General features: G+C 57.9%; 1 protein-coding gene across 6 annotated transcripts; it reads left to right on the top strand.

Moving 5' to 3' along the window:
• TMEM63C (transmembrane protein 63C) lies at positions 1-26,706 on the top strand. Of its 6 annotated transcripts, none has more exons than XM_050711244.1 (24): positions 1-75; positions 924-986; positions 13,696-13,916; positions 14,294-14,373; positions 15,678-15,765; positions 17,268-17,305; positions 17,718-17,860; positions 18,122-18,173; positions 18,424-18,532; positions 19,101-19,174; positions 19,312-19,392; positions 19,492-19,612; positions 19,717-19,850; positions 20,099-20,221; positions 20,664-20,817; positions 21,385-21,491; positions 22,177-22,263; positions 22,680-22,745; positions 22,841-23,003; positions 23,222-23,327; positions 23,447-23,614; positions 23,903-24,018; positions 24,377-24,448; positions 24,560-26,706. In XM_050711244.1, exons 3-24 carry the CDS (start codon positions 13,719-13,721, stop codon positions 24,770-24,772), a joined length of 2,493 nt encoding a protein of 830 aa, XP_050567201.1. In that variant the 5' UTR covers positions 1-75; positions 924-986; positions 13,696-13,718; the 3' UTR covers positions 24,773-26,706. The 6 variants fall into 6 exon arrangements, with proteins under 6 accessions (XP_050567201.1, XP_050567202.1, XP_050567203.1 ...); XM_050711245.1 differs by having other exon boundaries at positions 2-75; positions 891-986; XM_050711246.1 differs by lacking the exon at positions 924-986 and adding an exon at positions 12,735-13,487 and having other exon boundaries at positions 5-75.
• Positions 26,707-27,216: the final 510 nt, after the last annotated feature.

A 27,216-nucleotide genomic window follows, 5' to 3' on the forward strand; every position in this document is an offset into this window, starting at 1 on the left:
AGGGAGGGAGGGAAGGAAGGCGGCGCTGCGGGGCCCCCAGCGGAGCCAGCGGGAGCGGGGCCGGGCCCCGGGCAGGTCAGTGCCGGGCGTGGGGCGGCCGCCGGGGGGCTGGGGGGATGCTCGGAGCCGGGGGGGGCTGAGACTTGCTGGGGACCCGCCCGTGGGACCCCTCCGGAGCGCTCCCAGGCACCCTGCGGGGTGGCTGCGGGCCGGGGGTGCTGCTGCGGGAGGTGTCCGGGCACCGGGGGTGCTGATCTGCAGCCAGCATTGGGGGGAGCACACCCAGGTGGCCTTAAGTAACGCCTGTCCCCGCCCGGGCGATGGGTGGCCGCGGCCCAGCCGGCTGCGGGGGCTTCCCTGAACCTCCGGAGCAAGTTGGGGGCACCCGCAAGGAGCGAGCCGCAGCCCCTCGGCAGCCCCTCCGAGCGCCCGTGCTGCTGGCCCCTGGTGCGATAAGATGTCATCCGCCGCTGTGTCATGCCACGGCTCCTGCTCGGTGCCCGCGTCATCCTGGCCACCCAGGCCAGTCGCCACACCTGACGGTGACGGAGATGCTCCGTGCTAGCAGGGGAGCAGCGGCTCCCCCTCCTCTCCCCATCTCGCCCCCCGGCTTTTGACCCCAGCTGGAAGGGCTGTAGGGTCGGTCTCTGGCCGAGCTGCTGTCCCCCCGGTTCACGACCACATCCAGATTTGCCCACAGATCAAGGCCTTGCCATCCCCCATCTCGCGTGGCCGTGGTGCTGCACTCCCCCCCCCCGGGTGTAATTCAGAAACCTCCCAGACACAATGCGTGTTATCCAGGAGAAAGAGAGACCTTTGTCTGGCCGAGGGATTTTTTTTTTTCTGCATGAGCATCTTTTTCCTTTTAACCGTTTATCCGCCATCCCCAGGGCTGATCTGCATGCCTGCTTCTCCCCTTTCAGAGAGTTCACTGGGGAGAGGACGCGGAGGCAGGAGGTGAGGGGAACACCGGCTGGGCAGACGAGGTAGGAGCGAGCACCTCGCGCTGTGGCAACCTGCCCTGCCTCGCGCTGGGGTTTTACGATGCTGTGACAAGTCCGGCAGCCTGTCTGAGCGGTGGAGGGGAGGCACCCTGTGCCGTTTTGGCTGCCGAAGTGGCTAGCGGTGTTTGTCCAGAGGAGAGATGGGGGAAGGTGTGGAAGAAGCAGGAGGCAGGAGGAGAGGCCCTGAGGCCGGACCGGCAGCCAGAGGGGCAGGTGTTTCCCCCTGGCCACCTGGGAAGCGGTGCCTGGGGCTGGGCGGCAGATGGAGAGGGAGGCAGGGGCAGCTCTTGCAGGAAGGATTTGTCTCCAGCAGCCTGGCAAACAGCCCTTTGCAAACAAACGAGTAATAAATAAAAGCGTGGAGGCCGCCCGACCCCTGCAGCCTCTGACTCCATAGCACATATGGGCTTTTCCGGCTTCCCTGTAAGCTTAAACCTCTGCCTGCTTGCCACGGCAGCATCTTGGCTCCTGTCTTCCTGCAAGTGCATCTGAACGCCCTTCAGCCCCCTTTTTTATTTTTTCCATGTTAACACTCGGATCCCTCTGTATCTGCTCTCCAAGGCACCCCTCCAGGTTAACCAGCACATCCCCGGTTCAGGTGCTGCGGGGGGCACACAGCACTGCTGCCCGTCAGCGCGGCCATGGTCCCTAGGCCCTCACAGGCAGACGCAGTCCTTCTGCCACGTGGACTGGTGGCCCGAGGTAGAGGGAACGGGTTTCAGAGCTGAAATCTGAAGAGTTGTAGAGGGAGGAGTGTTACTGCCTTGAAATATTCCTTGTAGGAAATACCCCCGTCTTAACAGACTGTGATAGCTTTACCAAAGCGGCAATGAGAGGGAGAGATGTTTCTAACACCCACCAGTGAATTCAATTGATATTAAACTAATCAGTCAATCACATAAACTCTTACGAAAACATCACTGTGCTTGCTGTGAAAATGCTGACTCCTCGATGAGTCCTATAAACACCGAAGCCTTCTGCAGTCATCACTTCTGTGTCTGGTGAAACAGCTCTCCTTACCTAGTTTAATTGCTGTAAATATATTTAGCGTACTTAGGCCTAAGTTTGAAGAAAACATTGCATTGCTTATGTGCTGTGCTCAGATCGGGAGCAGTTTCGCTGTGAGATGGTTTCAGGAGAAGCAGCGGAGTGTGTTTGTTCTCTCTGGGTTGGTTTCAGCGCAGCAGCTCCAGCCTCAATTTGCTTCAGCTCTTCGTTATTGCATTCAGTCCCTAAACAGCTGTAAGGCCCCCCAGCAAGGAGGTGTCTCAGCACTTCTGAAGATCCCAGGTGGCATCTCCCTGCACTTTAAGGTGCCTTTTAAAAACTGCCTTGAAGTTACTGCCACTGGGGCTGGTAATTTGTTTGCGATCACCCGTTATTAGGTGGCAACAATAGCCTGAGTTTACTCACACCATTATAACAATGCGAACAACCGGGGCCAGGTAGCTGTGCACTGCCGTTCCCACAGCCCAGGGCACGATTGTTGGTGGCTAATGGGTGCGACGGGGCAGGGCGGGTCCTGCACAGCTTCTCTGCAGAGGTAGGAGGAGGTGGGATGGAGAAGCCTGAGCACCCCTCGCCCATCCTGCTGCCCCCACCCAGCTTCTCCTTCCTTCTGTGGTGGTTCCTGCACCTCCTCGCTGGGTTTGGTTCCCCTGGTGGTTACCTAAGCCCGAGCCCCCGCCTGATCCTGCATTGCCTGTCCCAGTGCGGCCCTCTCAGCGGATGGCTGTATGGGTGGAAGAGCTTCATCCATGCTAAGGGCTGCAGAGCAAACCTCTTTGGCTGAGAAATCACATTGCTAATTGAAATTACTGTAATGTTGCTCAGCCTCTGGGGAGCTTAAATGCCACTGTAAGGAAGCCTTTCAGCACCAGGGTCATTTGTGCAGCTCTCAGCACTGTCTCCACGAGAGGCTGCGGGCACCACTTAGGCCAAGGAGGAGTTTCTAAAGCTGTTCTAGTTTGATCTCAGGTAAAGATGTGTTTAAAATGGAGTACCAGAGCAAACTGGGAGCACGTGAAAGCTTTGGGTGACCTGAGTCCCCTGCATGCTTCCTCATGATTGCTCAGCATCGGTGTCTCGTTATTTGTAGATAGTTTGTGGGTGAGCTGAGAGGAGGGCAGGGTCTGAGTGAGCCAAGCTCCACTGCACCCCCAAGTGCTAAAAGGCAGGGTGTGAGAGGTGGGAAGATGTATCTTCATGTACTTCTGAGTTCCTCCTAAGAGACAGTGCAAAGGGCTCCACCGGGGCTCATTTGATTGTTAGCTGGGAGGTGGTGGTAGGAGGCAGCTGGGGCAGGAGGTGATGGAGATTGGGACAAGAAGCCCCTGGATGTGCCACATTGGATGGTGTGGGGGAGAGCGAAATTCAGAGAAGGTAGAGGTGATGCAATTGGGGGAACCACAGTTTTGGAAGGGTATCTGGGTGGTGGTACCTCAGCTGAGGCCTGGGGACCCTATGTTGGCCAATCCTCCATTGGAGGTGGCGGAGGCTGAGGTGTGGAGACGTTGTGCGAGGGCTGGCAAGCTGAGGGGGTGACTCGTGGGGCTTGGAAGTGGCTGACAGCAGGTCACAGGATACCTGGGCAGCTGGGATCCCGAGTCTTCATCATTGAAGATATTCAAAGCCTGCTTGGACATGGCCCTGAGCAACCTGCTCTATCTGACCCTGCTTTGAGCAGGGAGGTTGGACTGGAAGGTCTCCAGAGGTGCCCTCCTGCCTCAGCACGTCTGTGATTCGGTCACCGCAGTGTGATCCCCAAGGATTCTTAATGTCTGTGGTTCTTGTGTTAGAAAATGGTGACACATGTCACTATTAGATTTCACTTCGTTCTTTATTATAAAATTGGTCCCACTATATTTCAGTGGAAAATGAAATCGTATTCAAAACGCAGAAAACAAGCATTTGAAAATGGTTCCTAGCTGGTTAAATAAAACAGCTTAAAATGTATGTGTCCATTAAAAAAAAGTTTATGAAAGCATTATTTGTATATGTAATGATTTAACAATAATGACTCCATTATAGGAACAGAATTTAATTAGAATTTAGGAGATATAAAATAGAACTGGTGATATGATCTGATCATTTCTGGCTTTTAAGAATTCAGAACTAGCAGAGGTTCTCCTCTCACACTTCATTTTTGTTGGGATTGGAAAGGCAATGAGCCTCTCCCGCTTTAACTTGCAGTAATTTTCTGAACTTTGAATAAACTAATCACTGTATTAATTAATTTAAGCTTTCTTTTTTTTTTCCTTTAAAAAGGTTGCTGCTGTCAGAGCTGATTTTGGAGTTCGTCAGGTTTTAATTCCAGGTGCTTAGGCAGTGAGCATCTCTCTGGCAACAAGGACATAATGCACAAATTTCTACTTATTTTTCACAGATTAGAGTGATCTGAAGTCTTAGCATGTAGGTTGTTGTAATTTCAAGTTTTGAATTGGCTGTATTTTAATTTAAAAAGTTTTTAGCTCAGACAAAATGTGATTACTTTTATGTCAGGTATATGTTTCAAAGAGCCATGGCTCTTTTATTTGTTCTGGTTTCAAATCCTCTTTATTGCTTTTTCCTTTCATATTACACTGCTACTAATCTTCTGATCAGGCAGCTTCATTGGGTTTTTCTTTGGGGAGCTTTCCGTTGAGTTTAATTTTCTTTCATCCAAGTTTTTAATTTCTTGTGTTTCCTTCCATGAAATTTCATCAAACTCTTCCTCGTTCAGAAACAGAACAAAAACAGCAACAAAGTGAATAATACTAATAAAAGCTGCGGCAGTCGTGCCGCCTCCTGAGAAAGTCACATTTTAAAGACTTTTAGGGTAGTTCAGTCATTGCAGGGAAGTCAGGGGATGAATGCTTCCACACATACGGTTAAGCCAAGTTATACAAAACTCTAGTAATGGGACTTATAATAAAAATATTGCTGAATATTGCCATGCCATAATTGCTATGCCATGTCTTGTGAATGTACTACTATTGACTACAACTGTACTTGTGTTCCAGGGTAGTCATTAGGGTTCAGGATTAATCATCCCAGCAGCTACACGTGAGAGGAATTCCTCTGACTGCCTCCCAGTTTATTCAGACAGGCCCCTGCAGCCAAATTTCTGAGGTTTCTTTCCATCTAAAATGAGGTGAATTTCTGGTCCCGGTGAAAGAAGTGTTGCTGCTGGTTTCGGCAGGGAGAGGATTTCATCGTACATGTGATGGGGCCTGGTATTTTTGGGGACAGCCTGATGGCAGGGGACAGAAGTTTCCATATGCCCATTGCCTGCAGCCTTTAAAGGGTGGTAGGCGCTGTGAGCTGGACTTGGGGTCTGATCCTGCTCTCATTGCTCAGTGCCTGCTCCCTGAACAGGAGCCCACGCACGAAGGAAAGCTCTCTGATCCCCATGGCTCAGCTGGATCTTGAGGGGAGATCAATTGTGTCAGCAGGCTGCTATCATGCTGCCTCACCCTCAGCTATCCTGTACGCTCAGCTCAGGTTTGCTCAAGCCGGCTGCGGGCTCTTTGTGTTTGCAGGTGGGGAGATGCTTCCCAGAGCGGGGATGGCAGCACAGCATGCGCAAACTGCCTGGTACCACCACCCCAAAGTGGGAGCTTGGGCTGGGCCAGGACACCCCAGCTACTGTGAACACCCCTTTGTATCAGCACTGCATCCCTGAGCATCTCTCCCAAAACAAATGCAGAGCCTGTCTGACCCCTGCTTGGCCTCCAATTGCCTCTGAGCTTTGCAGAAATTTGTCGTGACTGTGCCTGGGCTGCTGCTCCCTGCCTGGACCCCCAGATCTCTTTGGCTGGCTGCATTCCTGGTGCAGGTGCTGCTGAGCAGGGCGAGGGGCTGCCAGCCTTCCCCAGTGCCCGCTTTGCAAGGCGGTTCTGCCCATGGGGAAAGGCAGCCTTGTGTGGAGAAACTGCAGGCAGCTGTGCCTCCCTGCCCCTAAAACTGGCCATCTTGGTCTTCTCCCTGGTCCCAGACAGCCCAAGGGTGACTTGTCCACAGAGCCTCCCCACTGCTGGCTCTGGGCAATGCTGCACCTCCTGGCCCACGGCTTCTCTTCCTCCCGACGCCAAGTCCCTTTTCCAGCCCAGCCACTCTATGTGCCACTTCCTTCTCAGCCCAACGGGAAATAAGCCATTTCTTGTGTTTTCCTCTGTCACATCCGTTACTCCCGAGGCCCCTGTGCTGGCTGCGTGCCGCAGCTGGGCAGCGGGCATGGCCGGAGCACACATCTCGTCCCCTTCCCGCTGCCTGGGGGTGCGCTGACATTCCCATCCCAACAGCCCCCGGATCCCCCTCTGATCTCTGGTGCTCCAGGGCTGCACGGCGCCCCACGTTCCCCCTGGGTGCTGGGTGGGCACACGGCTGTGGCAATGCTGGGTGGCTGGGGGATTCCCCTGGGGAAGGGGGGCACAGCAGTGATGGGGACAAGCTGTCTTGCCGGAGCACCCGGCGCAGCGGGAGGAGGCTGGAACAGTGTGTGCCTTGCAGAGTCGCGGCTGCAGCTTGCTGGAGAGCTGCCTCCCTCCGCAGCAGCTGCTTCCCGCTCATCTCATCTGCCCCGGGGGCTGCGGGAGGCTGGGGGACTGGCTCAGCCTCCTCCCTTCTCCCTGCTCGAGGACCAAATTCACTCCTGCACTGGAGGAAGGTGGCCATCTGGTGGGTCCTGCGCCCTTTCCTACGGATGGGTCCCCAGGGGATGGAGGTGGCCTTGGGGAGCATTTTCTCTCCTTGCCCTCTCCTCCCAGGCTGCTGTGTTCACCATCAAAGGCTTCCCCTTCCCTTTGCAGCTCTATTGACCCAAACCTGTAGGCTGAGAGCTAATCCCTGCATCGCGGGCGAGGCTGGATGCAGCGACCGCGGGGCCGTCCCCGTTGTGTAACCCGCTGGGGCGCAGCCTCAGCCGAGCTGCCAGCTCCCACGCGCTCGGGGCGGCGTGATTCATCCCGGTGTCTGGTGTTACCCAAATCTGCTTGGGAGCTGGGCAGAGGTGGGAGAAAAGCCTCGGCGGGGCCAGGTTTGGCAAGCGGTGTGGCTGTGGGCTCCCGCTGCAGCCCAAATCTCACTCTTTGTTCCTGGCAGCGAGCACAGGCGATAGAAAGTGTTCTAGCTCTGCAAATGCTCTAAAATTACATCTTATGTGAGTGTGTGTATAGTGCTGTAAGCCACTGCTCTCGGGAAGAAGCTTTTGTGCTTGCAAAGAGGTGAGCTGAGCAGGGCAGGAGGGTTTCTTTGCTCCGGGAGCAGAATCGGCTGCAGGGGACATTGCAGATGCTTGAACCTCAGGAGAAAAGCCCAGGGGGGGCAGCTGGCAGCAGCCGGTGGTGGAGGCCTCCCCGGAGGGATGAACGGGACCAGTGCGATGCTGCCCACCCGAGACCAGCCCTGTGTGGATGTGGGGTGAGGATGCTCAGGGCTGGCTGCAGGTGTTAGGGGCAGGGTGAGCCCAGGCAGTGTTGGGGGAGCTGTGACGGCTGTGCTTGGTGGCCCTGGGGGGGTGCTCCTCTGGTGCTCAGCTACAGCGAGCTGTGGTGAGATCTGGGCATTCAGGCAGGGGCTCAGTTGGCTCCCCAGCCTCCTGTTGTTGGGGACTGTGCAGCCGCAGGCACAGTCCTCGCCTGGCCTCTGCCCCGGGCAGGCTCCCTGCCCTCCCTGGTGCTGCCTGGGGCTGAGCTGGCGGCTCCAGATGGAGAGAAGTCTCTGGGCAGCAGGTGGCTTTATAAAAGGCAGCACATGAAACTCCCACTCTCCTCGCCACCTCCCACCGCTCTCCAAGCAGCAAAAGGGACCTGGGGAGGGAGGAGCTGCTCTCCTGCCTTTTCCTTTTCCGCATCTCCAGAGACCGCAGTGCTCCTGGTACCCTTTGGTGGTGAGAACAGCAGCTGTGACCTGCTGTGGGCCTGGACACAGCCACTGTCATGTCACATGAGGGAGTGTTTTTTCCGGAGGAGGTGGCACTTTTATCCATGCCTGCCGTGACACCCTCGTCTCTTTGAGCATGGTTACCTTGGCGGGGGAAGCAGCGATCTGCCTCCGAGTGCCCGACCTCCCACAGCAACCTTCCTGAGAGGTCTCCCTCCGCTTTTGATGCCAAACGAGAGCAGCACGCGGTGGTTTGGCTCTGCCCAAACACAACATGCTGTTGTTACCAGGTTCACAGGTGATAAATACTCGAGGAGGACCCTTTCCTGTGGCAGCTCTGTCAGCACAGCCTTGGGTTTGCTCGGTGCTTTGCACATCCCGGGTGTGGTGCGTGGGGCTGAGCATCGTTACTGGGGAAGCACAGTGTGCACAGCAGGGCATCGGGGCGTAAAGCAAACACAGGTTGTCGCTCCTTCCCGCTCACCGCTGCTCGATCACACGCACGTGGAGGAGGAGTGGGAAAAGAGCTGCTCTGCCCCTGGGGCAATGTGTCCCTGCACAGGGTTCCTGAATGCGGTGGCAACCCGCCGCTCCTGAGAGCAGGGACTCACCTGGCTCCCCAGAACAGAGCAGCGATCCTCCCCTCCTGGCGGGTCACAGAGCTGAGGTGATGGGTGTTGGTGGGACAGTTTGGGAGCGGTGGGAGAGGAGGTGACCGCCACCCAGGGGAGATATGGGGACAAGGGACCTCCCTGGGACAGGGCCTGTGCCTGTTCTCTGTGACACAGCGGCCGTCCTGCTGCTGATGGGACAGAGTCTTCTGCTGAAAAATTGTGCTGTGGCCTCAGCAGAGCCTTCCTGAACCTCCCCAGGGCCTGGAGGGGCTGGAGGCTGCTGCAAATGTTGGGAGGGAAGGGAAAAGATCATTTCTTGGGGCTTTCCAGAGTGATTTCAGGAGGGACAGCAGGCAGTGTGAGACTGGCTGGTGGAGGGACACCTTGTCCCCTGGGGCTGGGGAAAGGAGCAGCTCACAGGGTGCTGGCTAGTGTGGTGCAGACAGATGCTGCTGGTGGCAGAGGCAGCGGCACCCGTGTAGGATCCTGCCTCGACAGGAGCATTGCCAGAGGGCCGGTGCCAGCCAACACCGTCCCAGCAGCCATGCTCAGTGGGTTTCCAAAGGCAAGGGACACGGTGTGGCGGGGTGAGCTGTGCCATGCCAGCAGCATCCTTGGCTCAGAGGAGCCGCAGTGTGTGTGGCAGTGGTGGCAGGAGAGCGAGGCCCCGCTGAGGCCTGGAGAAAGGGCCGTGGAGGTACCGGACGCAGCTCCTGGTGGAGGAGAGGGCCTGGGCTGAGGGGAGGGTGACCACCGATAGGGAAACATGGACGTGCTTGGAGGTGGACCAAGGGTCCTTATGGCTTGGGGGTTGTGGTAGAAACTGAGGGAGCAGAGCAGCTCCTGGGTCCCACAGTCTTTGGGACATGGAGGCCATGATCAGAAGAGGGAAAAGGGAGAGGCACTGAGGGGTACTGTGGACATGCACCGGGTTTTGGAGGGCTGTGCCTGTGTTCCCGTTCCCTCTGTGCTCATCCTGGTCAGCGCTGGATGTGGCCCGCAGCGTGTGCACTGAGCTACAGGGACGGGGAGGTCACCGTGCCCTTCGGTGCCAAAGCTGCCTCTGCCAGGCTGTGCCGAGCTCAGCACAGGGTCTGGATGAGACTTCCCAGCCCGAGGCCCCAAGTCATGCTGAGTCGGGTTTCCTGCTCTGGGCTCTGCTGGCACGCGAGGTTGGGTGCTGGAGGCGTGCCTCAGCTTCCCATCCACCAGCAGAAGTGGGTGGTCCCCGTCCTGCCCAAGCAGGACACAGAGGCTGAATGAGCACAGGCATACGGAGAAACCTGGCTTAATCATCTGGGCTCTCCCAAGGCTTTGTTTTGGTGTTTTGCTACTCCAGCTTTCCATGAATACCCTAGCAAATGAATTTGCTGGCAGGGTGCTTAAAGGGAAAGACAAATTTTTAAAAAATTGCATCCACATGGAAGAAATGCTTTATTTTTAATTGGAAATCTGATTCTCTGGATTAGTGCCCACCCAACCGCAGAGGAGAAGCAGATGCTGGTGTATAAACAAAGCAATCAGGACAGTGAATATTCAAGGCAAACCTTGTGCGCTGCAAATGGTTCACAGAAATCATCCAGCAAATCACTTTGAATGGCCAATCTGATAAATCCACTGCCCATTCACAACCGCTGCAAAGAGGAGAAGCAAGGGTTGCCTTTCCCTGTTATTCTGCATGTTTCCTGACCCTATTTCTCCTTTAACTCAGACCTTGACGGATTAGGCCACGTATTCTGCTTTCTGCTTCTCTGTTACTGCTTCATTTTTCCGGCTGCAGCCCTGCCTGCTCCTGTGTTTCCTCACATGGCTGTCACTGTCACTGCCTGGGGACAGCGCCTGCCCGGGGGGACGCCTGCCTGCGGCTGGCACATGAAGGCACTGGCCCATGCACAGCCAACGGGGACCTCTCGCAGCACCCCCAGATGTGAATACACTCATCCCTCTCTGTCGTTCACAACCAAATCTCCTCCATTGCCCCGTAAAGGTCAGGAAAATCCCAGTGGCAGGAAGGTGCCCTGCCAGCGGCATAGCTGGCACTAGGGGCTGCTCTGCTCATTCTGGGGGCTTGGCTGGACCTCTCAGTGCTGTTACCAGAGTGCTGCAAAATGCTGGATTATCTCATAAATTTAGCTCAGGTGTTTTGACAGCAGCTTTAATCTGACCTACAGCGCCCAGGTGACCTCTCACCGTGTGGACCACTGCTTTTTAAGGTGTCACCTGCAGTTGCAGGGAGGTTGACCACGTCCTACAGGTCTGACTTCAGGCTGTCACTGGTGCACAGGAGCAGAAATCTCCTCTTGCCATTTTTGCTGCATGCACCGTTCCTAGGACATTTACGTGATTTACTTATTTGTTTGTTCCCAATGGTTATTTTAATGGTAGTGCTGCAGCTATGCAACTTGCCTAAGCTTGTCGAAGAACAGCACCATAAAAGGTGAGATTAGCTGCAACAAAAGGTCCAGAAAGGTACCGGTTTGGGTACCTGGGGGTGAAGGGACCAGGGAAAAGGCAGGAAAATGAGCTTGAGATCAGCTTCAGAGGAGCTGTGAGTTGCCACGAGGGCTGTGTTACAGGACTGAGCATGATGTGATGGCTCTTTTGGGCAATGGGGATGGGGGTGCCTGGAGGCTTCAGGCCTCTCCTGCTCCTGAAATTTCTCTGTGCAGGAAGATTCTGGCATTGAAAGAACAATGCTGGTTGGGGAGACAGGGACCAGCTGGGCTGGGTGGGTGAAGGTTTGCATTTAAGAGGCTTGTGGACAGGAGAACTTGGAGTGGATTGACCAGCAGCATCTCCAGGAGGAACCCATTTGCTTCTGGCCACCAGGAGCAAAATATAATCAGCTACCGGGGAAAGAGGGCAGCAGCAAGGACTTCATAGGAAAAGCCAACCTGGGCCAATTTCCATGTCAATTCCCCTCACCTGCCATCCTGTGGCAGGATGTTCCTCCTAGGAGAGTGAACACGGTGCCAAGAAACAAGCAGCAGGATCCTCCCGCTGGGTGGTGGAGTGGTGGTAACAGAGAAGGGACCCAGAGGTTGCTAGGAGTCTCCTTGATTATTTGCTGAAGGTCCAACAGCTCCCTCGGTCAGAGACACGCTCTTGGTGTTAACAAAAAGGCAATGAATTATTTAGCAGCTGAAAATGCCAGATGGTGATGGCTCGGCTGTTTACACGAGGAGTGGAGGGAGGGAGATGTGCACATGGGAAGAACAGATTGAGAGCACCCTGTAGGAAAGGGACGACCCTGGCCACAGGCCCCAGTGGCCCCCGTGGTTTCAGAGCCGGCTGACATCTCTGTTTAATTCAGAAACTGCCAGCACCGAGACCAGTTCTTAAGCTCTTCATCCCTGAGCTCTCAAGAGATTTGGTTGAGAATCCCTTGGGAGTTCTTGGTGTCCACCTGCTTGCATTTGTCAGGCTGTCAGAGCCTTTTTTTTTTGTCAGCTCTGTGTTTGAAAACCTCTCTCTTCCTCAGTCTTTCCTTTCCCTGGATGAGAAGGTCAGAGCCAGTCAGTGTGTCAGGCCTGTACCTGTGTCAGCTCCTGCCCCAGCACCCCTTCCTACCCGCTCTGCTCAGCAGAGGGATGGGGGTCTTTGGTCCCCTCAAGAGCTCTAGGAGAGGACTGTAATCTCCTCAGCTAGGAAGCTGCGTGGTCTAAGAGAGAGAGGCTGAGGCTACAGCAGCGCACATAAAACCATGTGCTATTGTAGTCTCCCATCTGTCACACTGACACATCGGAAGTAAATGTTTCCCAACAAAAGCAAATCCATGTCGAGCTCAGGAATATCCCCTTTCCGAGCTGAGACATTCTGTGTGTGCTCTTTTTGTACTCCCCAAGGACCTCTCAATCAGGTTTCCTTTGGTGTTGAAGCACAGTTGATCCTGTTTGGTTTTGATGGGAAAAAACACCATAAACACTTTGCATATCCAGGTCCCTTGAGGTGCTGGCTGGCTGTGCTTGCATCCTCCGTCGCTGCTCAAACAGACCGTGCCTCTTGTTCTTCATCTGTCCTGTCCGTGTGGACAATGAGCATCCTGCAGCAGCGATCAGCTGTGCCTGGGTGACTGCAGGGGCTGCAGCAGAGTCTCTGTTGTCTGGAATTTAGATAAAAATACAAAGCTCACAGGAGTCCATGCTAATGGGCACAAGTGGGGTTTCATGTGGCCTTTGCACAGGCTGTGGTCACAACATCACAGCTCAGCAGGTCTACAGGGCAGGGCACTCATATAACTCCTTACGCATTCCAGACAGGCCAGAAGGTGGTGTTGTCAGCAGCACAGGTGCCCAGGAACAGAAACACAGAATAACTGAGGTTGGAAGGGACCCCTTGGAGGTCAGCTCTGAAAGCCCCTGCTCAGGACAGGATCAACTTCAAAATTGCGTTTGGTTCCCTTCCTAATCAGAGCCTTCAACCCTCTGGCTTTATTTACCTAAAAAGTACGAGACATACTACCTCAGGGCCTTTTTGGAAGAGACATGAGGGACCTAACTGGCTCCTGTAGGGTGGTTGTTCCCAGGGGCCCCAGGTACTGCGGCTTTGGAGAGGATCCTTTCCCCCACAGCATGGTGGTCGGAAATGTTTTGGAAGCAAGCCACAACCTTGGCCATTAATGGCCCTTAAGCGTTTCCTACCAGTGACGACTGTAGCCTGCGCTATCAGCTCCCAGGGGAAGTGGGGGAAGTCTGAAGACTTCAGGATGTCTTGGAGGGAGCGATCTTGCTCTGGTGGAAAGGCAGAAGGGAGGCCCCACGACTCTCGAATCACACAGACCGCAATGCTGAGGCCTGGAGGACATCCCACAAAGAGGAGCTCTGGCTAAGGGCAGTGAAGCAAGCAGAGCCCCAGCTGCCTGTTTGTTAACGTCGTCGTTTCTCTCGTTCTGAGAAACTCAAGCAAATACTCTGGCTCCTCGTTCCTGCCTGCTGACCACACCAGGGTAGCCATGACTCAACCCAGCTTCCAGGAGTGAGGGGGAGAGGTGGAGAGAGACCTGTCTCAGGTATGATGGAGACATCCAAATAGCGTCGGGTTTAATGAGAGTGGGGAAAGGACACAAGGTAGCTGTGAGATTTGTGCAGCAACACCCTCTGCCTTCTGTCCCACAGCCCTTCCCTGGGAGGGACTGGGATTAGGAAAGCACCAAGGTCACCAGCCAGCCCTTTTCAAGCAAAAGCTGCCCCATCCTTACCCCTGCCCCTGTGTTGCAGACCGAGGCCCTGTGACGGCACCAATGGAGAGCGTGTACTCGGTGGACCCAGCGCCGGATGGTGCCGGCCCCACCTCGCTGGACGTGCTCAGCTTCCTAGACACCCTGGTGAACAGCACGGAGGAGCAATGCTTCAGCGCCCGCTCCCGCAGCACCGTCCTGCAAGGGCTGCCGTTCGGTGGCGTGCCCACCGTGCTCGCCATCAACTTCATCCTCTGGCTGGTGAGCAGGCCGTGAACAGGGTGCCGTGTTCATGGGCAACACTGCCCATGGACCTCCTGGAGAACGTGGGGTCAGGGCCGGAACGGCCTCCTTAGCCAGTAAACCCAGTTCCCCGTGTCCCAGCCTCTCAGAGGAGGCACCCCTGGGAGACCAGGAATAGCAGGTGGTGGAGGTACACTTGAGATGTGTGGGGCCATGGGGATTCACCTGTGCTGTGTTGTGTGTGCTGTCAGCCCCCGGCAGCAGCGGTGAGATCGTGGAGCAGGAGCAGTTTGGCTTGAGGAGAGAGTTGTGTGAGAGCATGAAAACAGGAAGGAGGGAGGCGGCAAGACCCTGTGATAAAAACCCTTCACCATCCCTCTTCCCTCCTCCTGCAGCTTCTCCTCCTGATCTTCTCCTGCCTTCGGAAAGCAGCTTGGGACTATGGGCGCCTGGCGCTGCTGATGGACAACGATAGGTGAGGAGGACACGAGGCCACTGTGGGTGAGACCAAGTGACAGGGCGGCCCCTGGAGGAGCCCGGAGGGTGCTGCTGTCCCCCTGGGCCAGGGGCAATGGCCTGGCAGCTTGGTCCTGGAGGGTCCAGCCTTCCCGGCCAGGGGTCAAGGGCGCCGTCTCCTGCAGGCGAGGGAATGCGCAGGCCAGCTTTGACCCCCTCCTGAAGGTTCAGAGCTGAGGCTTTGCTTAGGGGCAGCTTTTTAAGGGAAAAGAGGAGGAAATAGGGACTGTTACCCAAACAGGTTAGGCAGTGCACCTCCAGACAAGGACTGAGTTAAAGCCATGGCTGCCGAGCCCCACTGCCTACTTCTCTGGGGGCAGCTGCTCAATATGAGCATCCTTTGCCCAAAAGTCCTGACCTGGGTCCTGGACTCCATCCTAATCCCATCAGTGGTTTGTCCTAATCCAGGCAGTGGTGGTGGCCAGCAGCACCTCTAATCCTCTCCTTTGCCCCCCGTGTCCACAGCAGCCAAATCGCTCCCAGCACATAGAGTTCCTGTGAGTAATGACACAGGGAGTCTGGTGACAGGGCTCTTGGTGCCAGCAAGTGCCCTGTCCTGGAAAAGAAAGAGGCCTCAGAGCTGCATTTGGGTAGCACCAAGATGCATCCCCCCCCTCCTTGCCACCTCAGGACTGTGCAGAGCTGGCCAGAGGAGGGGACAGGGGAGATAAGCAGCAGTAACACAGGTTCATGTCACTGAGGTGGCCCTCCCCTGGCCCATCCATCAGGCTACGTGCAGAATCCCACAAAAAAAATACTGTTGCCATGGTGAAAGCAGCACCTGGACTAGGTTTCTGAGTAGGATGTGCTGCTTGAGCAGGGCTTGCCCCAGGCAACAGCACATCATCCTTTTGGCAGGCGGGTACACGCAGGGTCTCTGCGAGGCTGGGAGCAAGCCTGGCAAAAGCCCTGCTCCTGTCTCACTCTGCCAGCTTCTCCTGGGCTCGGGCTCTGGAGCCAAGCCTGGAGGTGGACAGGGGTGCTTCTGTTCACTGGGGTACCACATCTGCAGCCCCAGTGCAGGATGCATGGTGAGGGGCAGTTCCTGGGGTGCGGGTGCCGTTGTAGCATCCTGCCTCCCACCGGCTGCCCTCCTCTGTCACTTGACCTAAACACACCTTGCATTTGGGTCTGCACGGCCCCACAGCAGCCTGGCTGCTCCCCGAGGAAAAGCTCAGTGCATGGCTTCCCGTGGGCGCCCTCCCTCTCCTTTCTGCTGCCTCTCCCTGCCTCACTCCCTCCTCTCCTCTCCTCCCTCCAAAGCTTGACGTCGCTTTTCTACGGGGAGCAGAGCGAGAAGGAGAAGTCCCCGTCGGAGAGCAGCCCCCTGGATGTCGACAACAAGGACGTGGTGAGCTCACAGCGACCACGGCAGGGACAGCCTGGAGCTGCTCTTGGCATTCCTGGGTCACTTCGTCCCACTGTGGGGTGTTCCCAGGGCACTCACTGCCAGTGACACCGCACAGGCAGCCCTGAGCTGCCCCCCAGCACCTCCCTGCCAATGCCACGAGCACCAAGAGCCCCCTGCATCCTGCATCTCCCCTCTCTCCACACAAGTACATCGCTGTGTTGGTGTGTCTTTTTTCCTCTCTGCAGCATTAGGCACAAAACAGGTGTTGCTAGAAACAAGCACAGACCGACGCATTCTGCTGTTTGTTTCTTTCTCTCTTTGGGCAACAAAAGTTCAAGAATCGATCACTGTTGTGGCTATGAAAAAAAAATGACAGAATTTATTTAAAAAAACAAAACAAAACAAAACAAAAAAAACAACTAGGCAGGGAATTCAAAGAAGCAAAATCCCTGAAGGTGGCAAGAGGACTATTTAAAGGCACGGTACTGGGTGCTCTGGGTAAATGTATATTGCTCATCAAAAATAACTGAGAAAGACCAAAAGGAAAGCCAGCATGGCTAAAGAGCAGATTAAGGGAGATTAATAGATGTAAGAAGGCACCCTTTTAAAAGTTAAGCTGTTCCCAAATGAGAAAAATCTGAACTCTGCCAAGTTAGGTGTAAAATGCGCTCAGAGGAGCGGGCAGAGGAGTTTGAGGAGACATTTGTAGAAGGCTTAAAAACAAGTACTTAAATTCTTCAGACACATCAGGAACAGGAAACGTGCCAGAGGGCTTGTGGGGCTAACAGATGTTGAAGACAGAAAACGATTGCTTGAGAAGCGGAGTGTGGCAGGAGCTCTGCGTTAAGCCTCTGTGCCTGCATTCGGTGAGGAGCAGCTTCACCCCCAGGTAAAGCTGGGGAAAGGAGAGGAGGAACAGGGTGTCAGCTCTCACAGGAGGGTGAGGGCACCCCACAGGGCTCTCCCTGAGGCCCTTTGCGTTCAAGGTCATCATAAAACCCCCAGAAAGGGGGCGAGAGGAGGGGACAGAGCTGTGTGCTGTTGGACACAGCCATGACAGGGAGGACTGCAGAAAGACCTTGAGCTTGTAGTGTAGGTGAAGTGTAAAGTAACAGCTAGGGGATAAAAGGCCTGATGTTACATGTGCAGAGAGAGGGAGGGAGCTATTACACAAGATACTGGCGTTCTCCTGTGTTGCTGTATGGCAGTGCTGGCTTGGTGCTCGGTAGTGGTCCAAAAAGCATATTGCTTGGTGGGCACTGATAGCAAAGGTGCAGAGAAGGGCACTTCTGGGCTGGACATTAAAACAGCCCGGAGACTGCTTTGCAGAAACGGCCCATGTGTCCTGCTCCTCCCCGGGCACCTGCCTCTGGCCAGTGCTGCAGCCAGGCCGCTGGGCAGCCCCGGGCACTGCCTCTGCTCAGCCCAGAGCGGAGCCCCCTCAGACCCGCACCCGAGGTCTGTCTCCGTGTCCTGCTCATCCTGACTCTCTTCCCTTCCAGGGCTTCTGCTCCTGGCTCATTTCCATCTACCAGATGAAGTAAGTGTGTGCCGTCGGTCTTGGGGCTGTGCCCCAGGGAGCTGCTGCCTGCGGGTGGTGGCCCAACAGCCCTGCTAAAACATGCCCCAAGGAGAGAGGGCAGGGGCTCCCCTCTGCCTGCCCCCCGTGGCTCTGCTGACCCCAGGCTCCTGCCCCAAAGGAAAGGGCTTCAGCCTCTCCTGGTACGAGCCAGTCCTGCAACGGGATGGCAGCCTGAGGGCTGTTTGCTTCCCCCATTCCCTCTGTGCCTGAATCCCACATACCACAGGCAGGATGCCATGAGTTTATATGGGTGTTGTGGGGCTGGAGCAGCCCCATGGCGTGCCCCAGTGTCCCAGGGGCGAGAGGAGATGGTGGTTCTTGCAGCAGTGGGGAGGCACCACCAGCACTCACCCCCACCCCTCTCCCCCAGGGATGAGGAGATTCAGAGCAAGTGTGGGATCGATGCCACCACCTACCTCTCCTTCCAGCGGCACCTCCTGGTCCTGCTGATGCTGGTCTGCGTGCTGTCCGTGGCCGTCATCCTGCCTGTCAACTTCTCGGGGGACCTCCTGGGTAGGTGCACCCGAGTCTTGGGGTGGCTCGGGAGTGTGGCACAAGTACAGTGTTGGGGGGACAGGGGACAGAAGGACCCCTCTGTCATTTGTAGGGCAGAGGAAAAGGCAGCAAGCTGCAGGGTGGCAGGGCTTGCTGGGGTCCTAGGAAGATGGGAGGAGAGGAGTGAAGAGGGGCCACTGGCACTGTTTGCCCTGCAAGCACGGAGATGCGTTGTGCACTGGCTTCCCGTAACCTCCTGCTTGTCTTCTTCCCCTGCAGGACACAACCCCACCCACTTCGGCCGGACAACCATCGCCAACATCCCGACACAGTACGTGGCTCCTGTGTTAGGGAGTACCGCCCCGTGACGGGGAATGGTCTGTGTGAGCAGCAGGGCACGCATGGGAGACCGTGTGTCTGTCTGCGCTGCCCTCATCCTGAGTGTGCTGCCTGGTCTCCAGCCCTGGCAGCTGGCTCAGGGAGGCCTTGCTGGGTGGCTGGGATGGCCACGGGTGAGGTGCTGAGTACCAGGCTGGTCCCTGTGCTGCAGCGTGAGCTGATCCTGTCGTCTCCTCCTCCAGGGACCGTCTCCTGTGGCTGCACAGCATCTTCGCCCTCATCTATTTCATCCTCACCATCCTCTGCATGGCTCACCACTCCATCCATCTGGAATACAGAGAGAACGAGAAGGTGAGTGATATTCTCCCCACAGCCACCAGCCCGCCTTTCTCAGCTCAAACGGACAACTTGGGGCATGCTTTGAAGAAAGGATGGTCCAAGTACATATGGAGAGCTTTAGAAACAGCCAGGGCCTGGGCAGACAGGGAAAGATAAGGTTGTTTTTCTCCTGCTTCTGGAAAAAGCCTGGCAGCCTGGAGGCAAATCTCCACTGCTGCCTTGTCACGGAGACGGAAGCTTGGCTGCATCTGGCTGTCTGTGAGGTGGCTGTGTCCAGCTGTGTCCCCACAGCTGAGGAGCTCTGCAGTGACCCAGGCTCCAGGGCTGGCAGTCAGCACCCTCAAGCTCTCCTCTGCCTCCTGGTGGGTGGGACATCCACCAGGGGACCAAGGCTGCAGGTTCTGCGTTTCCCTCTGCCCCCACCTGAGTGCAGGATGGCGCCTGAGCCCTTTCCCTTTGCGCACATCGCTTTCCTATCTGTACCGCAGAAGATGTGGCCATGAAGCATGATACGGTGTGAGCAGGATGCAAGATGGCCTGTGGGCCCCAGCCCCATCCTCTGCCCCTTCTCCTCCCCCAGGTCGCCCGGACATTGATGGTTACCCACATCCCCAAGGAGATCACAGACCCTTCCCTTATCGTCAAGCATTTCCAGTGAGTAGCTGTGACTCGGCAGGATGTCCCTGTCCTACCTGGGCTGCCTGGAGGCTGGCCACGAGCTGCCCCAGGCCTGGGAGGAGAAGCTGTCCCTGGCCATGTCCCCCAGTGCCACTGTGTCCGTGTGCCCGCAGCGAGGCCTATCCCAGCTGTACTGTCACCAACGTCCAGTTCTGCTTCGACGTACGTAAGCTGATGAAGCTGGATGTGGAGAGGTGAGTGCGTGGGGACCCTGCAGCTCTCTGTCAGTCTGTCTGCCTGTGTGATGCAGGCAGCTCCCTGAACAACCCTCCTCTCTATCTGCTTCCCGGCAGGCGCAAGGCAATGAAGGGGAGGCTTTACTTCACCACCAAGGCACAGAAAGAGGGGAAGATCATGATCAAAACCCACCCTTGTGCCCGCATCTTCTGCTGCCGCTTCTGTGGCTTTGAGCAGGTAGGATGGTGCAGGCAGGGCTGCGGGCAGCGTGTCCCCAGTGCGGGCAGGGCTGCGGGCAGCGTGGTGGCTTGCCCGTGCCCCAGCCCTGGCTGCTCCTGCAGGTGGACGCCGAGCAGTACTACGGGGAGCTGGAGGAGAAGCTCACGGATGAGTTCAACGCCGAGCGCAACCGCATCACGCTGAAGCGGCTCGACATGGCCTTCGTCACCTTCCAGGACGAGCGGATGACGGCTGTGTGAGTGCCCGTCGGGCCTGCTGGCATGAGCACGGTCCCCAGCATGGCGGTGGTGTGGGATGGGGCCACCACTGCTGGGGAATGCAGGGGAGCCGGGACACATTGTTGGCTCCCCCAGCCAAATCCAGGTGACGGGTCTGTCTCCGCTGTGCCTCTGCTGCCTGCCAGGGGCTGCAGGGGGAGGCTCATGAGAAGCAGGGGGGTCCTGAGCTGTCGGTTCAGACCTGACCCCGGGCTCCCTCCTGCAGGATTTTGAAGGACTACAGCCACATCCACTGCCGCAAGCACCCCCAGCAGTCCTCTGTGACCACCGTGGTCAAGTCGCACCACTGGGGCGTGCGCTACGCCCCTGCACCCAACGATATCATCTGGTGAACCCCCGTGGTGGGAGGGACGGAGGGAGGAAAGGAGGGCAAGCAGCCAGGAAGGGGAACCCATGCCAGTAGCTATAGGAAAGCCACCCATGCCCAGAGCTGTAGCAGAAGTCACCAGTTGTGACCGGGGTGATCACCCCAAGGGTGGCAGGGCTCAGCCAGACACGGTTCGGGGTGAGTGCCAGGCTTTGATTTTTCTGGCCTGACTCCAAAGCCTCCTCAGAGGGTGGCACAGACCCGACTGTGGTCATACACAGCCCTGGGGGCTCTGCAGTGGTGATGCAGCAGTGCGGGGAGAAGGGAGAGGGAGGGCTCAGAGCAAGGGCTGTGGGGTGATCAGCATGGGGAGCAGGACACAGCGCTGGAGGGCTGGGCTGGGAGAGCCTAGACACATGTTTTTTCCTCCACACCACATCCAAGTCATCTTTTCTTCTCACAGGGAGAACTTGTCGGTCCGTGGAACATCCTGGTGGCTGCGATTCATCTTCCTTAATATCTGCCTCTTCATCCTCCTTTTCTTCCTCACCACACCGGCCATCATCGTCAATACCATGGACATGTTCAATGTCACACGGCCTGTGGAGAGCCTCAAGGTAGTTCCTGGGGCCCCGTGCCAGCTTTCCTAAAGGGTCTGCATTTCAACACTTGTCCATGGCCGGGACAGAGCCCCAGCTCGGTGTGGGCCCTTGGTTATGAGCCATCAGTGAGATGGGCGTTGATGAGGGGCAAGGAGAGCTCATACCCCTGGCTGTCCTGTTCTTGTGTGTGGTTCTAGTGGCAGAGTCCTGCCCCCCTGGGCATACCTGAGCTTTGGTGCCTGTGTCCGTGGGGAAGGGCAGGTTGGTGTTCATGCAGGAGAGGGTCAGGGAGAGCTCAGGAGCTGTCAGATGCTGCCAGCAGCACATTGCCTTCCTGCTCATTGACCTGTGAGCTGGTGGGGGGGCTCTGGGTCTTGGTGCGTGCCCATGGTGCACTTGGTTGTTCTTGAGCTCTTGTCTCCTGGAACCAATGTCCCTGCTTGGGGAGGGGATGCTCCACGTGCAACTGCCCAGGGAGCTGCCTCCAGCACGGTGGAGCAGTGGCAGCGTGGGTGTGCTCAGCTTGTGCTCCCTGGAGCTGTCAGGGTCCTAAGAGGTTGTCCCCCATCTTTCCTACTGCAGAACCCCATCATCACCCAGTTCTTCCCCACGCTGCTGCTCTGGGCCTTCTCTGTCTTCCTGCCGTTCCTTGTCTACTACTCGGCCTTCTTCGAGTCGCACTGGACAAGGTAACGGGTCCCCTCGCTGCCCAGGGCTGCCCAGGGCTGCGTTGGATGGGAGGAACCTCAGTGGGACCCGCCAGGCCCAACCTGCAGGGAGGCAGGCTGTGGTGTGGCAGACCACACAGAGCCCCATGGACATTGCCCTGGCGAAAATCCAGTTTGTACCCAAAGGAGCCATTTCCTTGCTGAACACCTTCAAACAAGTACAGGTGGAGCTGGTTTTAACATGGGTCTGAAGAAGTTTGCAGAAGGGATGGCGTGATGGTAGACTGGCTGCAGCAGGGCCCTCGCCCTGACTTGGGAGGCACATCCCAGCTCTCCATGGTGGACATGCAGATTTAGGATGCTCAGGGTCTCATAGCAGAGGAAGCATTGCCCAGTTTCTACAATTTGCTCTCTGTCTTGACCCTCTGCCAGCCCAAACCCCTGTGCCTGCTCTGCTGAGTCCTTGCAGGAGCATCACCACCACCTGCCATCCTTCTCTGAGGGACAGGAGGTCCATCCCTGACTCCCACACAGTCTGGGAGAAGTTTTGCAGCACCCCAGTAGGTGCACAGCTCAAGGGCACGTGGCATCCTTGAGCTGGTTGTAGCTCCCTGATGAAGACCTAGATCAAGCCCAGCCCTCTCTCACCCTGCTTGCTGCCTTGCCGCTGAGGAGTGCAAAGTTCTCTTTTCCCCCCTTTCCCCAGGTCAAGTGAGAATCAGCTCACCATGCACAAGTGTTTCTTCTTCCTGGTGTTCATGGTCATCATCCTGCCCTCGCTGGGGCTGACCAGGTAGGGGCCAATGGGCAGCCTGGAGTCACACTGGGCTCCTCTCCTCTCTGCAAGTCAGCCCAAGTGGTTGAGGGACAGGAGCTGCTTCAGCCACCGATGACACATGGCTGTCTCTGGGGAGGAAAATGCTCATGCTTTAGTGGTGCTGAGCTGCTCCCAGATGGACGCAGACATAAAATACCCTACAGAGGAGGTGGGGAGCTGTGCTGGGTCACAACATAGCCTGAGGTGGTGTTGGTGCCTGGCTTGGGGTGAATCCTTCAGCAGACCCCAGAAGGACCAGGTCAGGTACCGGCACAGCCCCAGCTCCAGCGAGTGTGAGCTGATCCCGGGGCAGGGCAGTGCACATGGAGGCTGGATGCTCCCCACATTGCTCTGTGTCCCTTCTTTCTGAGCTTCCCCTCTGCTCCCCCCAGCTTGGACCTCTTCTTCCGCTGGCTCTTCGACACCCACTTCCTGGACGAGGCCGACATCAAGTTCCAGTGAGTACCGGGCTGCTCCCTGAAACACGGGGAGCTGCAGGGCAGAGCCTGGCACCATCCCCACTGTCCTCTCACCCTCCTTGTCCCCGGGGCAGGTGCGTTTTCCTCCCAGACAACGGCGCTTTCTTTGTCAACTACGTCGTCACCTCCAGCCTGATCGGGACGGCCATGGAGCTGCTGCGCATCCCCGGACTCCTCGTCTACACCGCCCGCCTCTGCCTCGCCAAGTCCGAGCCCGAGCGGCTCCACATCAAGCGGGTGCGTGGCCCCGGGCACCTCCAGGCGCACACAGCTCCTGGGCATGGCAGGGACGCTTTGGGGAAGCTCAGGTTGTCCCGGTCCTGTGGGAGGTTTGTGTGGCGAGCCACCACGCAAGGTGTGCTGCTGGCCCTGGCCGTATGGGGCTAACCAGGGTGAGGCAATCCTGTGCTCCTGGGGAGGCAAAGGCAGTAACAGCGCTGCTGGTTGTGCCTCAGAGCCAAGCCTACCAGTTCCAGTTTGGGCTGGAGTATGCCTGGACCTGCTGCATCTTCTCCGTCGTCATGACCTACAGCATCACCTGCCCCATCATTGTCCCCTTTGGTGAGTACAGCCCTGCTGTCCCCATCCGTGCTGAGAATGGCTTGTCCCAGCCTTCAGGAGCGATGTGGGGGCTTCCAATGGGAGGCACAGCCAACCAACGTCCCCTGTCCTCCTGCTAGGTTTGCTCTACATGCTGCTCAAGCACATGGTTGACCGGTACAACATCTACTACGTATACATCCCCACCAAGCTGAACCAGCGCCTCCACATCGCTGCCATCAGCCAGGTCGTGGTGGCCCCCATCCTCTGCATGTTCTGGCTGCTCTTCTTCTCCGTCCTGCGCCTCGGTAGGGAGAGCTCGGGGCTGCCCCCTGCCGCTTCTCAGGGTCACCAGTCTGAAGCTCTGGGGGACGAGCTTCACTCCTGAAGGGTGATGGTGTCACGCCTGAGTTGGGCACAGCTGAAGGACAGGAAGGGGGGTGGGAAGGTGAGGGAGGTGCAGGAGATGCAGGGGTATCAGCTACTGTTTGGGGAGAGGGGGCTGTCAGAGCTCACAACACCCCCAGCATGCTCCAGCCTGGGGCTCAACATGTCCTTGGAGGCTCACATCCTGACCCTGTGTCTCTCTGCCCTAGGTCCCACCCGCCCTGTCACCCTCTTCACCTTTGTGGGCCTCCTCTCCTGCATCATCTTCTCCTTCTTTGGGCTCTGCCTGAAAAAGCTGCAGCCACGGAAACCATCCAGCTACCAGGTGAGCATGGGCAGCCCTTCCCTCCTCCTGCCCTGTGCCCCCTCACTGCCCTGGGGTGTGTTTGCAGTGAGGGGGCTGAGGGTTTGGCTGCACCCGGATCAGAGCAAGGGCTCAGGTACCCGCATTTCTGGGCCATCCACATGGTAGCTCCCCATCCCTGGACACGCCAGCACTGGGTGGTGCTGTGATTAGGGACGCAGGCAGCATTCCTGGCCCGCTTGGTTAAATCCTGGTTTGGTTGAGATTGGGCCTGGTCCTGCTGTGGAGGGCACCCCGCGTGGTGGCCCGCAGCCGGAGCTGCCCCAGGCTTTTCCCCTTGCCCCCGTGCGGCGGCTTCCTCCCAGCCTCCCTTCCCCAGATGTCCGATCAGTCCGAGGGCGCCTTCAACGATGCCGAGCGGAGCAGCGTCTCCTCCACCCCCAACTCCAACGTGAGTACCTCTCCCCAGCCCGATGCAGCCCCCAGCTCACTCCCAGCCCGGGGCATGCGTTCCCTTGGGCGCAGCCCCTGGTCCCTGACCCCTCCCTGTCCCCCGGGGCAGCTCTTCGTGGCCACGGTCCTGCAGGAGCCTGAGCTGAGCCTGACGCCGGCGGCCTCCCCAGCACACCAGTCCTACGGCACCATGGGCAACCACCTGGAGCCGGCAGAGGATGGGGAGGACGGGGGCCTGCAGAGCTTCGAGACGGAGCTGGAGACGGTGGAGGGCGAGTACAGGACGGGCCCCGTGCTGGAGAGCCAGCCCCGCTACCAGTGAGCAGCCCCGCTGCCAGGGTGAGAGCCGAGAGCAGAGGATGTGCAGGGGGCAGGAAGGAGCCCACCTGCGGCCCCCAGCGCCTCGCACCGCCCCTGCTGCCAGCACCGACGGGTGTCCACTTCGCTGACGGACCCACGCACGGGTGATGCCGGACAGGGGGACAGCAGGACTGATGCGAGGGGGGTCCCCAGCCCATTGCAAGGCGGCGTGGCCCTGCTGTTCTGGAGCAGCTCGGCCACCCTGTACCCCTCTGTCCCTGTCTGCCTCTTCCAGCCCAGGGTGGGGAAGAGGAGGTGCAGCCCCGTGGGGTGAGGTCTCCTGAAAGACCTTACTGCAAGGAAAGGAGGGAGGCCCTGCCTGCAGCTGCATGTCCTCTCGGCCACGCCAAACCTTTGCTTGCCCACCCGCTGCTGCTGCTACCCATGACGGCTGTTTTGCTCCTTCCCGTGGCCCTGGGTGCTGGCTCCAGCCCCCAACACCACCCCCAGGGCTTCATTGATTAAAGCGGGGGCTGCTGAGATGCTCGTGCTTTGGCCTGCGTGAGTGCACGGGGCTGGAGCAGCTCCTCCTGCTCCCACGCCTGCCTGAGCACTGGCCGCCCTTCCTGGGGGCAGCATCAAAACGCACACCCCGCTCTCCCGTGGCGCCAAGACCCCCATCCTGGCAGGGTTCACCCTGCCCTATGCCCTCCCTCTGCTGCTGCAACGTGCTTGTGCCCTCGGGTCTTCAGGGATGAGTGTGTTTCGTGGCCATGACAGCAGCTGCCTTTTGACGGTAGCTCCCATCTTCCTACTCCTGCTGCCCGTGCTCCCCCTGGGACAGGCTATGGGGATCTGCACGGCTCCATCCCATTGCAACAGAGACAGGGGTGCTGGCAGCACCCCCAGCTTGCCCAGGAGCCCCTGGAGCACGAATCCTGCTCTGCTGGATGTATGCACGCCTGCTCCTGCCCCAGCAGCATCCCTGGGCCTTCTGGGGTCTTGCTCAGCAGCCACAGAGGCCCCAGGGAGCAGGGGCAGGTGCTGGCCCTCAGGGTGGGTGTGCTCAGCCCCACTTAGCCCCAGGTGGTTCCCTGCTCGGGGCAGAGCCCCAGCAGGTAGGCAATGAGCAGAGCGGTGCCAGTGCCCGGGAGCTCCCACCACTGCCTCCTGGAAACGCAGAGAGGAGCCCTTGAAATCCCATCCCTTGCCATGAGTCAGCCACCTCCTGTGTTGCCGTCTGCCCAGGAGTGGGGCAGTGCCGGGGCAGTTTCTCCCCACTCTGCTGCTGTGATGGTGGGGGGGGGGGGGGAACAAGCTGGCGTCTGTCTGTGGGTGATGCCCAGGAGCTCGCCTGGGATGTGGGAGAGTGATTTGGGTCTTCCTCCTGCAAGGGAGACTCATGTTTGCATCGCACTGCTGGGGGGGGGGTGTGCCCTGTCCCCCACCCCTGCCCATCCCCAGGGGTGGCACAGGGGACACGTGCAGGGGACAGCACTGCGGGGACATCCTGTGCCACTTCCCCTGCCCAGCATTACAGAAGCTGTCAGGTACGGGGGCAAAGTGCACAAATCCCTGGGGAGGGTACAGGCAGCCCAGCAGTGAGCCGTGGGCCTGAGCTCCCTGGACTGGCAGCCCCACTGACCCCTTGCCCCTGCATGCCCAGGCAGTGGCTGTGGCACCCAAAAACCACCCGGCGGGGCTCCTGGCTCCCTGCCCAGACATCCTCACCACTGCTCGTCCCAGGGCTGCCCTGGATGGCAAGATGCTGGTGGCCCCGTCTGGCGACTCGGTGGCCTCTCTCCGAGGGTCAGCAGGTACCTGTGAGCAGCACCGTGTCCTGGGGAGCTCGGGCTCCGGCTGCCCTTGGCTGCCACGCTGTAGGAATGTGCCAGAGGTCTGTACCTTCTCGTTATTTATTGCTATGACCGTGCCTTGAATAAAATGACTTCACCCAGCCGCTGCCTGGTGTCATCACCCCGTGCATCCCACCTGGTGACAGATGCGTTGGCACCCTCGGCTCAGCCAGGGAGGGGCTGGGACTGTGGTGAATAGTAGGTGCCCAGAGGAGCTGTCTGGGCTGGGAAGGATTTTTGGAGGTAAAGGGGAAGGCACAGAAGCAGTAAAGGCCCAGGGGCAGAGGAGCACCCCACAGCGTCACCTCAGAAGGGCACAGCCCTTAGCACCCGTCCCCTGCCCATCTTTGCTGGTCACTCCCCGAGTGAGGGGCAGCCCAGGGCACCACCAGCAGACAGTCCCAAAGCTGACCTGGCACAGGCTGCCCAGAGAAGCTGTGGCTGCCCCATCCCTGGAGGTGCTCAAGGCCAGGCTGGATGGGGCCTTGGGCAACCTGCTCTGGTGGGAGGTGTCCCTGCCCATGGCAGGGGGTTGGAACTGGATGGGCTTTAAGGTCCCTCCCAGCCCAAACCACTCTGTGCTTCTACGATCCTATGCCCTGTCTGCCAG

Source organism: Cygnus atratus, chromosome 5 (genome assembly GCF_013377495.2).
Source record: "Cygnus atratus isolate AKBS03 ecotype Queensland, Australia chromosome 5, CAtr_DNAZoo_HiC_assembly, whole genome shotgun sequence".
Classification (NCBI taxonomy): Eukaryota; Metazoa; Chordata; class Aves; order Anseriformes; family Anatidae; genus Cygnus; species Cygnus atratus.